General features: G+C 40.1%; 1 protein-coding gene across 1 annotated transcript; it reads right to left on the bottom strand.

Annotated features, from left to right (window-relative positions):
* Nucleotides 1–839: 839 nt before the first annotated feature.
* LOC148031989 (uncharacterized) lies at nucleotides 840–11766 on the bottom strand. The gene is made up of 8 exons (XM_087683865.1): nucleotides 11739–11766; nucleotides 9736–9911; nucleotides 9448–9562; nucleotides 9153–9395; nucleotides 8862–9001; nucleotides 8493–8823; nucleotides 6302–6333; nucleotides 840–884 (listed from the first exon to the last, which is right to left on the bottom strand). Exons 1-8 carry the CDS (start codon nucleotides 11764–11766, stop codon nucleotides 840–842), a joined length of 1110 nt encoding a protein of 369 aa, XP_087539991.1.
* Nucleotides 11767–17564: the final 5798 nt, after the last annotated feature.

The following is a 17564-nucleotide window of genomic DNA, read 5'->3' as shown; positions in this document are numbered from 1 at the left end:
ATCTGCTTACTAAAAGTCTCTCAGTATAGTATTTTTCCTTTCTTAGGAAGTTGATGGGCATTGGATGAGATGACATCTTTCCTGATCCTATTTTATTATGTACATTTGTACTTTTTTACTTTTTTTTTCTTATTCTCTTCTTACTAGGGGTACATTCACCTTTAAGTGGAAGGTTGTTGGGGGTAAAGGCACATGTGCCTAGCCACCGGTGTATTAGTTTCACTAATAGTACCTACATACCCGCACACATATACACTGCAGGTGGCGGGCGCCTATCACTGTCACTTCATTCTTTATTCTTTCAATGACATTTGAATAAAGGGAAGGCCGATCATATATTGTGCTTGTTGGAGTTTCCATATTGTGTGTGTCTCTCTCTCTCTTTCTTTTGCTCCTTTCCACCATAGCTCTTACTTCCTCTCACGTGCTTCCACTTCAGGGCTCACCTCCATTCAAAGAGTCGGAGTATCGAAGTATGCATCTACAAAGGGAGGAAGACTGAAGACTGAAGACTGAAGAGAGTGTGTGTCTACCAAGTGGGGAGACTAGCTATAAATAGCCAAATCCCCAAAAAACTAGCTAACATGCTCCTATAAGGGTCATAAATGCAATCAACCAACATTTAACGATGGTCACTAAAGGGAAAAATACCAAAAAAATAGGGATGACCTCAAAAAATTTCTAGATGACAATGACAACGTCCAACAGACAAACTATGAAAAGTAATAACTAGGCTAAGAATTCACACATGAAGCCAAAAAATAAAGAAAATGCACCTAAACTACCAAAGCTCCTATGTCTCCCATCAGACTCTAACAAGAGCTCACAACCAAGAGATGTCATACTAACATAACTAACATAAGCAGACTAACAATTGCAACTTCCTACTTAATAAGGAATTTATAGGGATCCTCTTTGATATTAGAAATTTGCATGGGCTTCTTGAAAAGGGTGTGCATATGAGGGACCTCATCCATATGGGTAGGTTCCTCTATGCTACATCAACCCATTCTATGGATGCCCCTTAGTATGTGGATTAAGGTGGATAACTTTCATATAGAAATGTTGGAGAAATGGCTCTATCGCCCTTGCTCCAACCATTTCTTGCTAGTCTATGGAAAGTGTGTGAACAACATTCTCATTGCCAATCATGTGGTTGCTCGTTCTCATCATCATCGGTGATGACAAGTGCCTTTCTTTCTCTCATTTTTCTGTCACATTATATGAATGCTTTTAAACTTTACTTTACAAGCATGCCACGGTGGTAGCTTTGAACTTATTGTGATTTTGGCTTAAATTGTTTTAACTAGCATTTTGCGTGCACTTTGCATGCACGGAACACTAGGCCACTTCGCAACAGTGCTTCACTGTCTCGAAGCAAAAGTTATTGTGCTATCACACGACAACTTTGCTCAACAATCCATACCTCATCTTTCTCTCTCCTCTTTTTTCTCTCTATTTCTAATTTTTTAATTTACTCTCTCTCTCCCCCCCGAATTCCCTATGTCTAATTCTCTCTTTCTCTCTCTCTCTCTCTCTCTCTCCCTTCTATTTTAGTTTATTTTTTCTCCTCTCCTGGTTCTCTCTCTCTCCTTTTTTCTCTCCCCGCTTTTCTTCTCTCTCTCTCTCTCCCCTTTTATTCTCCCCCCTCTCTCCTCTCTTTTCCTTCTCTCTCTCTCCTCTTTTTTCCTTTTTTTCTTCTTATCTCTCTCTCTTAGTCATTCTCTTTTTATTTTTTCTTTCTTTTTTCTCTCTCCTTTTCCTCTCTTTGCACTTCTCTCTCTCTCTCTCTCTCTCTCTTTTATTCTCTCTTTTTAAAATTTATCTTTTCTCTCTCTATAATTCTCTCTACATGCTCTCTCTCTCTCTCTCTCTCTCTCTTCTTCTTCTTCTTTTTCTATTTTTTATTCTCTCTTTTTAAATTTTATCTTTTCTCTCTCTATAATTCTCTCTATATGTTCTCTCTCTCTCTCTCTCTCTCTCTCTCTCTCTCTCTCTCTCTCTCTCTCTCTCTCTCTCTCTCTCTCTCTCTCTCTCTCCTTCTTCTTCTTCTTCTTCTTTCTTCCCCCTCCCCTCTCAGTCTCTCTTAAAGTATGTAAAGTTTATCTTTTTCCTATATATAATTCTCTATTTATGTTTATATTCTCTCTCTTCTTCTCCTCTCTCTCTCTCTGCCCCCTTTTCTTCTCCTCCCCTTTTTCCTAATTTTCATTTTATCTTCTCTCCCTCTCTCTCTTTTAAATTTTATCTTTTTCTTCTCTCTATCTCTCTCTTCCCCCCTCTCTCCTTCTCTCTCCCTTCCTCTCTCTCAAAAAAATATTTGAATTTTAAAAAGGCTTCTCTTTTCTCTCTCTCTCTCTCTCTCTCTCTCTCTCTCTCTCTCTCTCTCTCTCTCTCTCTTTTCCTTCTCTTTTTTCCTTTTTTTCTTCTCTCCTTAAATTTTTTAATTTTTCCTTTTTTTTAAATTTTATATTTCCTCTCTCTATAATTCTCTCTCTGTGTTCAAATTCTCTCTCTTCTTCTTCTTATTTTCTCTCTCATTTTCTTCTCTCTGTTTCTCTCCCCCCTCTCTCATCTCTTTTCCTTTTTTCTTTTCCTCTCTCTCTCTTTCTCTTAAATTTTATATTTTCTGTGTCTATAATTCTCTTTCTCTCCATTCCCCTTTCTCTCCCTCCCTCTCCTCTTCTTTCCTTTTTGTTCTCTCTCTCTCTCTCTCCCTCTCTCTCTCTCTCTCTCTCTCTCTCTCTCTCTCTCTCACATTTTAATTAAAAAGTTAAATCTAACAGAGAGAGAGAGAGAGAGAGAGAACCTAGGCCCTACACATGAGAGAGAGGGGGGAGGGGGAGAAGAAAAATATTTAATTTAAAAAAGACTATTCTCTTTCCTCTTTTCCCCCTCCTCTCTCAGTCTTCTTCTTCTTCTTCTTCTTCTTCTTCTTCTTCTCTCTCTCTCTCTCTCTCTCTCTCTCTTTGTAAAAAACTATGTTTGAAAAACTTTAAATTTAAAAAAACTTTTAAAAAATTTTAATCAAAAGAAAAGTTTAAATTAAAAATTTTAATCTAACTGAGAGAGAGAGAAAAAAAAAACTTTTGATTTAAAAAGAAGTTTGATTTAATTAAAGGAGAGAGAGAGAGAGAGAGAGAGAGAGAGAGAGAGAGAGAGAGAGAGAGAGAGAGAGAACCTAGGCCCTACACATGTGCTAGAGAGAGAGAGAGAGAGGGGGGGAGAGGGGAGGAATTTAATAAAAAATGGGAGGGGGAGAAGAAAGAGAGAGATTATAAGTGAGAGAGAGGAGAGGTGGTTTTAATTTTAAAAAGGGCGGTGGAGGGAAGGCTTTAATGAAAAAAGGGAAGGGAAAGAGAAAATGAGAGATTACACATGAGAAAGAGGGGAGGGGAGGGGATTTCGATTGAAAAAGGGAGGTTTGGAAAATGGGGTAGGTTCGAGAAGCCCTCTAGAGGTTATACATGAGAGAAGGAGAGGGAGAGGGAGAGGGAGAGGGAGAGGGAGAGGAGAGGAATTTAATTAAAAAGGGGAGGGGGGAAAGAAAGAGAGAGATTATAAGTGAGAGAGAGGGGAGGGGGTTTTAATTTTAAAAAAAAGAGCTAGTGGAGGGGGGGGGGGGGGGGGGGGGGAGCTAGGGAGCCGAGGAGCCAAGGGGGGAGGCTTTAATGAAAAATGGGAGAGGGAAGAGAAAATGAGAGATTACAAGTGAGAAAGAGGGGAGGGGAGGGGGTTTTGATTGAAAAAATGAGGTTTGGAAAAGGGGGTAGGTTCGAAAAGCCCTTTGGAGGTTTGAACCTATAGCGAAAATAATATAGTAGTAAGATGAGTTGTGCATGTGTGTGTGTGTGTGTGTGTGTGTGTGTGTGTGTGTGTGTGTGTGTGTGTGTGTGTGTGTGTGTGTGAGATATCTACCTAGCCTTAAAAGCATGGTGTGGTTCTCTCTTCAACTTAAATACTGCACCTCATTTAACAAATGAATGTTGGAATCATGTCTCAACTTGGGTGGTTGGAATCATATCTTAGCCTAGGTGGTGGCTAATGAAGCTACCAAGGAAAGTTGGCAATTACTCTCATGGAAAATCTTGTTATCATTCTAGATGCATGCTCTTGTTATAGCATATGCCTTTGAGAATGTAGTTGTAACCAATACATTATCATGCCTCTACTTTTATTAATATGTATTAATCCATGGACTATTATGTAATACCCTAAACTAGTAATTTGATGAAACCAAACACCTATTTATAAATGGTGTCTTCTTCTTTTCCTTCTAAACCTATTCTTCTTTACTCTTGCTACTTTTAAATTTTCTACTTCATGTACTTCATTAAGGCTAAGCAAACATATCTTCATTGATGATTAACCAAGTTAAATTCTTTAATCATGGCATGACAGCACCTTTAACCTATTGTCATGTGTTAGTTCTCACTAACCCATGATTTTTCTTGGATTGCAAGTACCAAATGCACCCTTTTGTCATAATTTTAGACTTCAATTCGGTTATGGAATGTTGAATGTATAAGTGTATAACACATTTCTCTACCTTTTGGACACTATCATGGTGTAATATCAAAAATAATTTTTTCTATTCCATTGTTTATAATGTTTAGATCTCTATTGTTGTAACGTGCCTAGGTTGCAACACATTTTAGTAGTCCATCAAGAGTCTGATCTAAAAGATGCTGCCTGGCACTCCCACGGAATGTCACAAGGTTTGTCAATTAGCGACTCCCGGGTCTACTCCACAACGAAACATATCGGCCAACCCTGTTAGGATTGACCTGAATCTTCCTGGGTTTCTAATGGTCAAGTCATTCTACAACCTTCTAACGTTTGATCTACTTTTCGCAGAGCATCTAAACTGAGGTAAACTCATATCGCACTTGGTTCAAAGAGAATGGGAAATGAGAGGATGCATCGCTCGACCTCTCTACTCGTAAGGTAAAATCCCATTCTGGTCCCCTAAAATGATATGAGCTAGGGCTCTACCCTACATTATCTAAGGTCAATATGTCATCACGATTTGAATGTTGAGAAGCCTCCCAGTTCTCTAGGACCACCCTGCCGTAGGATGGACCTGTCAGGGGTTCTGCCCACCCTCTTCCCTATATAGCTTTAGTTTTCTACTTACCTAAGGGCACATTAGTGGTAACACAGACAAGCAGCTTCCTTAATTAACCCGTTAGTCACATGCTCCTTCACTTAATTTTATGCATTGACACAAAAACAGATCATACAAATTCCTTGAAAGTAAACTTTATATTAAAATTTCAACTGAGATACAAATCCCGTCCATGGGACAATTCCCGCAATCTGTAAGGATGCGTCTTATTTTCCTCCAAGTTTCCGCCCTTGCACTAGTAGCAGGGCCTCAAGATTCCTTCCCAAGTCACGTAGACCATCTAAGTAGAATTAGAGGGCAAGGGATTTACAGTCAGAGCCTCCCCTGGCACCCGAGCATCCTCCTACGAACAGACGTTTCTATGGAAAGACCTCTCACAACAGGTTCAGTCCACATTCCCAACATGGTTATCAAAAAAACCCCCCTTGCATAGGGTTGGTAGCTAGCTGGGGGTGCTCAACATGCCTTTCCCAGGTGTTTCAACCTAAATCCAATTTGAAAGATTTTCTTCTTATCAATTCCTTTGTTAGATGACTCCTTTTCCAAATAGGTGTTACTAAGTACAAACACAAGCAGAAGTGCACAATATATACTAGACAATTCTTTGTTCTCTCTGCCGAAGGAAATTTTGATTTCATGTGATAGCATCGAGTCTGGACTTTATGCTCGTTATCGTTCGAGATTTCCAAAGATAACCTAATTTAATTTCCTCATTCTTTTGAATGAAGGAGTATCCTTGCAATGTTGATTGCAATTTGGGACATTGGATTCCCTACAATGAAACCCTACATATTCATTTGAACTAGGGTTTGTCGCGTAATTCATATAATTACTTAAGGACTTTGAATTCCTTTCAGCTTCAAGCAAGATGGGCCTTGAGAAGAATCCTTCAACTATTTAGGGTTTGAAATTCTTTCAACTTCCTAGGAACCCTACATATTCTATCACAAGTTCAATCTATGCTTTGTGAGATGTAGTAGGATTTCCTATTATTTCAACGAAGCAAATGGATACGCATGTATAAAATCTATCTGGCTTAATTGTAGTTTAATGCGTATTCTTGAAACTTTTTGTATATATATTAGCATGAAATTTCCATGCAATTTATGTGCAATTTAAGTGCAATTTAACGGCTTCTAAGTGCAGTTTTAATTTATCACCTAAGATGAATGCGATGAATAAAATTTTCCTAGTATGCTCATTATCTCAAAACATGCTCAATTAAGTTGTGATAATTAATGTAAGCGTTCTTTTCTCCCAATTTATTTTCCCTAATACAACCCGATATGCCTGATTCAAAAGAGATGAGTTTCCCATAGTTGTGGTCCCTTGGTTCGTGGCTCCGTTGGTTGTGGTGGGAGTTTCAATGTTTGGAGAGATCTTTCACTTGGGGGACATCATCCATAAGTGGATTCGAGAGATAAAGAAGGAGGAATGGATTTGAGATGGGAGAGCGTAAGAGAATATGGCTTAGTCAAAAACTGAGATAGGGGGAATTGAGCTCTCTCTCTCTCTCTCTCTCTCTCTCTCTCTCTCTCTCTCTCTCTCTCTCTCTCTCTCTCTCTCTCTCTCTCTCTCTCTCTCTCTCTCTCTCTCTCTCTCTCTCTCTCTCTCTCTCTCTCTCAAGCTCCTTGCAATCTCCTGGAGGGGTATCCTTCTACCTCTCTCTCGCCGTCTCTTGAGGTCTCCTTGTGCTTTTCTAACTACTCTCCATGCCTCATATTTATAGCTAAACAAGAGAAGAAGGGTTGTGGCTGAGAAGAAAAGGGTGGCTACAATCCTTGTCAATCCAGAAAAAATATCAAATTATGACTCTCAATTGTTTAATATTTTTAATTAAATAAAATTTATTTGTTATTAATATTAGTTAGTTTTTACTTTAGTTAGTCTTTGGTTAGTAACCTTACTAACTTATTAATTGACTAACTAACTTTCGAACTAACCAACTAATTTTTAATTGCATGGAAGTATTGCATCCTCCTCCCCTTAGAGAAATTGAGATGTCCTCATCTCGAGAAAAACCATGGGTATTGTTTATGAAGAGCATTCTCATCTATCCATGTAGCATCTTCTTCAGGATAATCCTTCCACTGGACAAGGTATTCTCTAAGGGTTCTACTCCTCAATTGTCTCTCCCTAGTATTTAGGATTTTATTTAGCTACAACTAAAGGACTCCTTGGCTAGGCATTACAATTTGTTGATCACTCAGTACATGGCTAGGATTAGGCACATATTTCTTTAGTAGACTAACATGAAATACATTGTGAACTTTTACATTTTCAGAAAGTTGAAGTTTGTAAGCATTAGGTTCTAGGATTTTGAAGATCTTGTAAGGCCCACAATACCTTGGGCTAAGCTTTTTAAATTCTTCTAAGGATAAGGAATTCTTCTTGTGTCATACACGAATGAAAACCATATCCCCCTCCTTGAAGAGTCTCTCTTGCCTATTCAAATCCACATAAGCCTTCTGCCTATAGTTGACAACTTTGATGTCTTGCCTAATGGCCTTAACTTGTTCATCCATTTATTCTAGCATCTTCTGTAATGAAGCAAATTAGGCCAATGGAAAACAATGACAGCAGGCTAAATGCCTTTGTGATAAAACTAGAGGTCTAGGGCTGAGGGTTTGCTATAAATAGGCAGCCCTAGACAAAGTTAGGGGCCTTTTGCCATTTGGACATGTTATTCATGTAAGTTTTCTTGGTAGTCACATTAGTTTTCTTGTCCTTCACCTACATGGAGGTGAGTTTCCATGGCACCAACTTGGGGTGTGTTCCAAGAATCCTTTCTTGTATTCATGTTTTCACCATAGGTTAATGTAGTGATTTCTTCATTTTCCATTGTTCCATAGTTAGATTTTATGGTAGTCTAGGACCTTTCATTACATTGGTATCAGAGCCTTGCTTTGATCCAAGGCATGCTTTAATTCCATCATTTTCATGGAAGATCTAATTACAGGCATCATTTCTATGTAACTGGAGTTGAAGGCATACTGCATGCAGAAGCATTAATGGCAGCTTTCTTGGGAGTTTACACAACATCTCTGGACCACAAGGACTGCATGCAGAAGCATTAATGGCAGCTTTCTTGGGAGTTTACACAACTATGGCTGGAGGTATTTTGGTGAAGAGAAAGCAAAATTGCTGTCCTGTCTCATCTTCCTCCATTTCTTCACCGACTCAATGTTCTGCTTCTTCTGCTGTGCCTGCTCCTTGAGACCAGAGTATCTGCCTTCATAGAAGCTTGCCTCATAAAGGAAAGCCTTCTGGCTTTGGATGCTGATGCAAGAGCCTCTTTCGATTGTACATGTGACAGTGGACTGTGTGTCGTGCATCTGCTGTTATTTCCTGCCAAGCTAGCCACGCTCCTCGAGTTTCTTGTTGCCTTTGTCGATGAAGGATGAGGCATTCTGCACCGCGGCCTCGATATTGTTCAGCTGCTCACCTTGTGCCTCGACCAGGGCCGCCATGTCCAGGAAGATCTGATGCAGATCCATCAGATTCTTCTCAATCTCCTTCACGGTCTCATGCCTCTCTTGGATCTCCTTAATCGTCTCAATGATTTGCCCTTTCCCTTGCTCCTGGATGGCCTTTTGCAAGAAGGTCTCGCTCTCACCGGTGTCGATCATGCGCTCAATGGTGGCATCATCGGCCTCTTTGCTTGTGATTGTGAAATACTGTCTTGCAATGGTGTCCTTATACTGAGACATCATCTTCTCGCGGAGGGTCTTGCAATGGTGTCCTTATACTGAGACATCATCTTCTCGCGGAGGGTCTGGAAATCGTCCATGATGTCCTTCGAGGTGCGACAAAGGCCATTTGTGATGGACATCCTGGTGCGATTTGTGGATGATCCGGCCTCGCAACCAGGACCTCCTCCACCATCAGACTAGGTCCTCGTTAACGTCGACGTGCGACGAAGGCCATTTGTGATGGACATCCTGGTGCGATCTGTGGATGATCCGGCCTCGCAACCAGGATCTCCTCCACCATCAGACTAAGTCGTCGTTAACATCGATGTCACCAGGCTCACTGTATGCGATTGTTAGAGTTTGCAACCAGTCTAAGTCACCAGGCCAGCTGATCTCTTTAAGCTTTTCATGGAGGACGATGGAGTTGTAAACTGCATTGGAGCGAGATTCCTGGACAGGAATTTCATCGAGCTCCTCTCCATCAGACTCTGAGTCGTCATCTTCATCCTCCACCATCAGAGTCTTCTGGTTGTGGAACTTTCTTATCTTTTTCACGATCCCGAAAAATTGCCACTCTGTTTCCAGCTTTCATCCCAGATGTAGTATCATCATCTTTCCTTCCCTTACCTTCACCATTCGAGACAGAAGCTCTGCTGATTGACAATTCAGACAGATTATCTGCAGTGACCTTGTCTCCTGACTTAGAGACAATAAGAACATCAGTAGTCCCATTGTGAGAAAACTGGAGTGCAATGAAGCTAGAAGTACAGAGTCAGAGTGTTTGTTGAAAGGCAAGGGGAAGAGCTGATGTGAGGGTCTTCACGAAGATTTGCATACTGATGACTAAATGATGGTTCGAAGAGTGAATAGGAAGGAGATGGAGCTCTCCTATCTCATTTATCACATATTCCGTACCTTGTCCAACAAGTGCTCTCCTATCTCATTTATCACATATTCCGTACCCTGTCCAACAAGTGATTCCTGCATTTCTGTAGCATTATAGCGGCCTTGCCTCGTGTGGACTTGCGAGCCGTCAAAGCGATCCCTTAAGCACTTCTCCACAAGCTCCAGGGGGTTTGACGATGCAGCTCCTAAACAATTAGATGAGGAACTTGAGGGTGAACAAAATGACGTTGAAGTAGAAGCATGGCTCTACGAGACTTGCACTCTAGCATTGCAACTTGTGGCTGATCTCTTTGTGAAGTTTTATGGTGTTGTCAACCCTATTGTGGGGAAAATTTTACATCTGTTGACAGGATTTACAGAACGGTCTCATCAGAGTTTGGCAGCAATAGGCATTGCTGCATTTGTACATCTGATTAGCAATGCAAGGCACCTTTTCTCTGATGAGAAGTGGTCAGAGGTTTTGCCAGCTTAGAAAGAGGCTGTCATTTGCACTTTGATATTGTCAATAGGGGGTTGGAGAATGATACTTCTGTTGGCACTGCTTTGGTTGATTTGTTCAGCAAAGCTAGCTCCCTTATAGAAGCACAGGACATTTTTAACAAGCTAACAGATCGAGATGTTGTTGCATGGAGTGCACTAATTGTAAGATATCTTGAACAAGGCCTTGCTGAGTAAGCACTAACTTGTTTTAAGCAGATGCAACTTGAGGGTTTGCATCTAGATCCTACTGCTTATGTATGCAGCTTGAAAGCTTGTGGCTTGATTGGGGCAATAGAACAAGAAGCACAGAAAGTGTTTAATGATCTGGCAGTCAGATATATAGTCTCATGGACTGCATCCATTACTAGATATGCTGAACATGGGTTTGACAAGGAAGCTTTAAGCCAGTTTGTACAGATGTAGCAGGATGGCATTTCTCCAAATGTTGTTACATATATTTCCATACTAAAATCTTGCGCAAGCATGGGTTTTATTGAAGTAGGCAGAGAAAACACATGTTGAAATTGCCACGAAGGGACTAGAAACTGATCTTTCAATTGGAAACACACAACTTCAAATGCAACTGAGTGCTTAGTGAGTTGTATTTGACTCACCATTCAAGGGTATGATGCTCAAGTATTTGGTTGTTTGATCAATGGAAATTGATCAATGAACATCTATGGACAAATGGTTCAATGTTATGGATGCAATAGGGTAATGAAGAATGGCAGCAAGATGTATTCTCTCTTGGACAAATGGAATGCAGGGATGAGTATGCAATGAATGGACCATACAATCTACTTCAGCCCTACACTTTGGAAGAGTTAGTACTTTGATGTATGTAGGGGTATGAATAGGGCATACATGTTCATTGGCTTCCCTATGGGCAAAAGAGAGTCTCTTTCAGTGAATCTTGACTTGGATTCATATTGACTATTTCTTGGGTATTCTTAAGCAAGATTTGCTTTAGTTTTGGAATTGCAGAGGTTATTTTCATCTATTTCAATATCCTACAGCTCTTCCCTACTCCTTTGAGTGTCTTGGTGTTGGATATTTGCTCAAATTTTGATGAGAAGTACAAAAGACACTTGAAACAAGGCATTCACTCTTTACAGAGTGTGTCTGGCTGACAACAAAAAAGCATTTCCAGAATTGTCTATACTTATCCATTTGCAGAGCTTGATAGCTCATTTGAAAGAGTATTGTATAAGCTTCAAACAAAGCTATAAAGCCCTCAATTTGGACAATTGGAGCTCAAGTTATTGAGGATTTTCCACTGCTGTATACTCAGACTGCATGCACAAAATGGGAGACAGACATGGATATTTTGTTGGAAGGGTGGATAATCATGCATATAATGATCCATATGGGTAGTATGAAGCTTGTGCATTATGCATGAATGGTGGGCAGCATCAATCTTATGCATATGAGCATGATATGGGTGCAAATAATGCCTATGGCACACACTATGTGGGGTACCAAGGACAGCCAGCTTATGTCATGGATTATCATGAGGAAGAAGAAGTACTAACCCGTCCTTTCTCCTTCAACAATGTTCATGGTACCTACTTTTCAAGCCGTATGTTGGATGATCTCATTTCTAGAGGTCTATGCTACAAATGTGGAGAGAAGAATGTTATTGGTCATCCAAATGTATGCAGGGCACAGCATGTTAGAATTTCAGTTATCTTAGAATGGCCTACTCCTTTTGGCACCCGAAGAAAGCTTATACCTCATCAAGAGCTTATGGGAATGAAAAGACAACTCATATGCTATAAATGTGAGGGTCAATGGTCTCCTATTCATGAGAGTTATTGCAGGAATAGTCACTTTGCTACAGCCCTTGTATTGGAGGATTCTAATGTAAATGTATCTCAAGTGGAAGTGCAACTTTGTCATGGACAGCAAGAAGAGGATAAAGATGTTGATAATAAAGTTGAAAATGTAGTGGGAAAGCTTAGGGAAATGTCTCTTAATGCAATGCATGCAAAAATTTGTAAAGAGCAAGCATACTTGGAAGATCAAGAAGAAGATGATGATTCAAATGACCAAGTTGAAGAGCAAGATGATGCAGCTGAAGATGAAGAGCAAGAGTATGCAGATTCAAATGAAGATAGTGCACAAGAAGAGTTTGTTGCAGATATGAACGACAATGTATATGTGCATGATGATGAGTTATCATGGGGTAATGATGAAGACATGTATCAGCCTATCCTTGATCATCATCAGCCCATAGATGATCATGAACTGCGACTACCTTATGATGGCATTTCGACTGAGTATGATTTTGGTTATGGGGCTGATATGACATATGACTTTGATGTGTCATTTCCTTATGATCTAGGGATTTATCTTGATGAATATGAAATTTTAGATGGATTTCCATATGACCCGAGAGGTTGTGACCATTATTTTGGAGGATTTCCATATGATCCCGGAGGTTATTATGGATGATTGGATGATGATTTGACATCCCTTGACCTGCAAATTTGATTGACAGCTTGTCTTCATTGATTTTTGACATGGTTTATGGGAAAAAAAAAAAACAGTTGAAGAAGAATGAGCTTATTGTTTAATACAGCTTGCTGTATTAAATTACTGTCATGAAAATAAATGATCTGACATCATCAAAGTCATCATTTGATGATTGGATATGATGCTTCTAGGTGCATTCTTCAAAATGACACCTCATTTGTTGGATTTGGAGCTATATTTAAGAAGTTATGACTCTTTTTCTATCACTGCCCTTCTATGGACAACATGAGCAACATGCAGGCAGTCATCAACTTCTTGGACCATGGAATCTTCTTCAAATTGTGCTTTCGGACATTCATGACATATCCATTGTAATATCTTCCCATTTGCAGCTTTGAGGACAAAGCTAATTGAGGCAGGGAGGGTTTGTAATGAAGCAAATTAGGCCAATGGAAAACAATGACAGCAGGCTAAATGCCTTTGTGATAAAACTAGAGGTCTAGGGCTGAGGGTTTGCTATAAATAGGCAGCCCTAGCCAAAGTTAGGGGCCTTTTGCCATTTGGACATGTTATTCATGTAAGTTTTATTGGTAGTCACATTAGTTTTCTTGTCCTTCACCTACATGGAGGTGAGTTTCCATGGCACCAGCTTGGGGTGTGTTCCAAGAATCCTTTCTTGTATTCATGTTTTCACCATAGGTTAATGTAGTGATTTCTTCATTTTCCATTGTTCCATAGTTAGATTTTATGGTAGTCTAGGACCTTTCATTACATCTTCTTGGAAGCCTCTACCCTTAAAGTAGTGTCTGAGAAATTTAATGGAGAATGGCAATCATGCCCATACAATACTTGGAAAGGTGTCATTTGAATGCTTTGCTAGAAGGAAGCATTGTAGGCGAATTCCACCAAGGGTAGATATTGGATCCACTTCTTGGGTTTGTGATAGCAATATGCTCTAAGCATATCTTCAATCACTTGATTGACCCTTTCTATTTGGCCTTCAGTTTGAGGATAATAGGCTGTACTAAAATAGAGCTGAGTCCCAATAGCTTCAAATATGCCTCTCTAGAAATGAGATGTGTAAAGGGAGTCTTGATCACTGATGATCCTTTTGGGTAGACCATGAAGTCTAAATATCTCCTTAATGAATAGTCTGGCAATATCTGAAGCCTTATAATTTGTCTTTACTAGGATGAGATATGCAACCTTGGTGAGGATATCTACTACAACCATAATTGAGTTGTACCCACCTCGAACTAGAGGTAACCCAACAACAAAGTCCATGCTGATAAATTCCCACTTCATCTAAGGGATGTCGAGGGGTTCTAGCTTTCCAGGCATCTTGACATGCTCTGCCTTTATGCATTGGCAAGACAAACATTCCGTGATGTATTTGAGTACATCTCCCTCAAGTCTTTCCCAATGATAGCTCTTCTTGACCATGTTGAGGGTCTTGGCATATCACGGATGACCAAAGAAAGGGGAATCATGTGCTTCCCATAGTATTTGTTGTTTAAGTCTTTGGCTCAAAGGAATACATAGTCTTGTCCTGAAGTAGACTAGGCCTTCATAGACATAGTATTTTTGGTATTTAACTTTGAGTTTGGGACTTTTGACCTTTTCTAGAATCTCCTTTATCATTTTCTAATATTGTGGGTCATGTTTAGAGTCCTCCCTAGCCAATTCAAGGATAGGGTTGCATGGCATTGACACCATGGTGGTTAATGATCTGGCCGTCGAAGGTTCCTCCATAATGAGAGAGTTGAGGAATGCTTTATGGCTTGAGGCATCAGTGACCACATTTTCCTTGCCAGGTCTATATCTGATTTCAAAGTCATACTTTTGTAGCACCTCGATCCAACGGTGTTGCCTCATGTTGAGGTCAGCTTGGGAGAAGATCCATTTGAGGCACTTGTGGTTTGTGACCAAGGAGAATTTGTTGCTAAGCAAGTAGTGCCTCCAGAGTTTGAGGGCATGAATGATAGCCAACAGTTCCAAGTCATGAGTAGCATAATTTTTCTCTTCGTTTTTTAACTTTCTTGAGGAATATGCCACGAGATGACCTTCTTGCATTAGTACACAGCCTAGTGCAAGTGAGTTGGCATCTGTAACAACTTCGAACTCCTTGCTCAAGTCTAGGAGCTTTAGAATTGGCATTGTCACCAAGCTATGTTTGAGCTGGTTGAAGCTTGCTTGTTCAGTGGCTATCCACACTATGGCAACCTGCTTCTTTAGTAGATCTGTGAGGGGTGCCGCAACTAAGACGCAATCTTTGATGAAGATTCTATACCATCCTGTTAGACCAAGAAAGCTACATACTTCCTTAATAGTGGTTGAAGGGGGCCATTCTTGTATATCTTTAACCTTTGTAGGATCCATAGAGATTCCCTTTCAATGAAGCCTAGATACTCAATATGTTGTTTGAGGAAGGCACACTTCTTCTTTTGGCATAAATCTTGTGTGTCCTCATGATTTCAAGGACAATGTGAAGTTGAGACTCATGGTCTTCTTCTTCCTCGGAGTAGATCAAGGTGTCATTAAAGAAAACAAGTACAAACTCGTCAAGGTATGGTCTAAAGATCTGCATTAGCTTATTGAATGTAGCAGGAGCATTGGTTAATCCAAAGGGCATTACTATGAACTCAAAATGACCACATCTAGTGTTGAAAGCTGTCTTTGGAATATCCTCATCCTTGATGCAGATTTGGTAATGCCCTGACCTTAAGTCAATTTTTTAGAAGATTTTTTTCCGTTGTAGGCAATTGAGTAACTCATCTATCCTTGGGATAGGATATTTATTCTTGACGGTTACTTGATTCATCCCTTTGTAGTCAATGCATAGCCGAAGCGTTCCATCCTTCTTCTTTTGAAACAACACAGGAGCTCCCCATGGTGAACTACTAGGCCGAATGAACCCCAAATCTAAAAGTTTTTTGAGCTACTCCTTTAATTTGATAGCTTTGAGAATAGACATTTTGTAAGGTCTTTTTGCAACTGGAGCAGTGCCAGATCTCATGATCAATCTCCCTTAGGGGCGATAACTCTGTCAAGTCTTCGGGGAACACATCTACGTACTCCTTCAGCCATGAAGGTTCTTCTTCGGACTCCTTGCTTTGCTCTAGCTTATTCAGTTTGATCAAGTAGATGGGTAAACCCTTTTGCATTCCGTTAACTATCCATGATGCCTTTGCCAATTGGATTTTGGGTTTACCAGCCTCCCCTTGAGTTGTGACTAGTTCCCCTTCAGAACTTCAGAAGGAAATTTTGCCCCTTCCACAGTGAATGTGGGCATCATTGAGTATTAATCCATCCATGCCAAGTAAGCATTCATGAGCCCCTAAGTTCATCACTATGAATTTTACAATTTTTGGCTTTCCACTGAGTAGGAATCTCACTTTGGCAGTTTGTCTAGTACAAGTGATTTCGTGCCCATTTGCTAATTCCACAAGTAAAGTGGGTGCAACTATTGTGGTTATTCCTAGCTTTCTTGCAAAAGTAGGAGAAATAAAAGAATGCGTACTTCCACACAATCAATCAAGGTTTTGAAATTCTTGGCTCGGTAGTGTGAAGGGGTTTGGATCACCAAGAATTAGCAATTCGGTCCCTTTTTATGGAGAGCGGCATGGACTATCGCCTTTTCAATCTTTGCTTCCACAGTTGGTTTTTCTTCTTCATTTACTTCCTTGATGGTGATATTGGAAGTCCTTGCCCTCCCCATTGCCGCTTAACCCTGACCATGCGTAGCTCTAGTTTGCCCAAGAAATCGTCCTTTGCAGTGGCCCTCACCGAGTTTGGGACACTCTCTTTTGAAGTGCCCAGGTCCCTTGTAGTAGAAGCATCGCAGGTTTTGATCATTTCTCTATGTAGGAATGAAGTCACTAACTACATTTGCCTTTGGTTTCTTCCAATATCCTTGACCTTGTCCTTGTACTCTTTTAAATTGGGATTTTTTCGTTCCCTGGTTCAGGTCTTTGTAAGACCAAGATCTATTGTTCCTGGATTTGGGCTGAACTTCTTGGCCAATGGAACCTGCTCTTATCAATGCGTCTTGTAAATCTGTAGGACGCATAGATTCCAATTGGGTATTCATTGGTGGACCTAACCCATCGCAAAATTTGGAAACATGTTGGGATATGCTCATAGTTGGGGCGTACTTTAGCAAGGAGACAAATTTTGAGTAGTATGCCTCTAGAGATAAAACAAACTACTTTATGTTAAAGAACTCGTTTTCATCTTCCAAGTCCTGTATGTCAGTGGCATATATCTCCCTTGCACTGTCGCTTTGAGTTTATCCTAAGTTATTTTTCTTTCAGCCTACTGCTCGGTCCTTGCACCAATACTTCCACTGGTTTGCAAGTATTGTTCCTACTGCACTGAAGTAATCCTCCATGGATTCAATCCATACTTCAGCATCAGCTTCAACAGTCTTCCATTTCCCATCAAATTTCGATTGTTTGATTTGTTTGAGAAGAAACTTCTTCTCTTGTGCCTCTACTGGGGCTTGTGCTGGAACATGATCTTGATTCTGCGTTTGGGGTTGTGTATGATTTGATTAAAATTTCCGCATTAAGTTTGCATTTACACATCTCTTTACAACTTGTTTCAATGCACCAATTTTTTGCACATACTTCAACATTGTGCAACAAGTCAGGTAATCATAAAATTCTCATTTATTCAAAAGAGGTATAAGCCTCAAGTACAACCATTCGGGGGAGATAGAGATAGGCTGGATAATTGTTCAAAAGATACATCAATGTCATGAGAACAATTCCTTATTGGATTCTTTTACAAGGACAGAGTAGTAATATGGTTTTGGGGAATGGATTCTCAAGAAGCGATAAGTCATGGGAAGTTCAAGAAATCCCGACATCTGATAGCCATGA

This window comes from Lygodium microphyllum, chromosome 8 (genome assembly GCF_053477565.2).
Source record: "Lygodium microphyllum isolate KBCC chromosome 8, Lygodium_microphyllum_v1.1.10, whole genome shotgun sequence".
Classification (NCBI taxonomy): Eukaryota; Viridiplantae; Streptophyta; class Polypodiopsida; order Schizaeales; family Lygodiaceae; genus Lygodium; species Lygodium microphyllum.
This window is presented reverse-complemented; position numbering and strand designations above follow the sequence as displayed.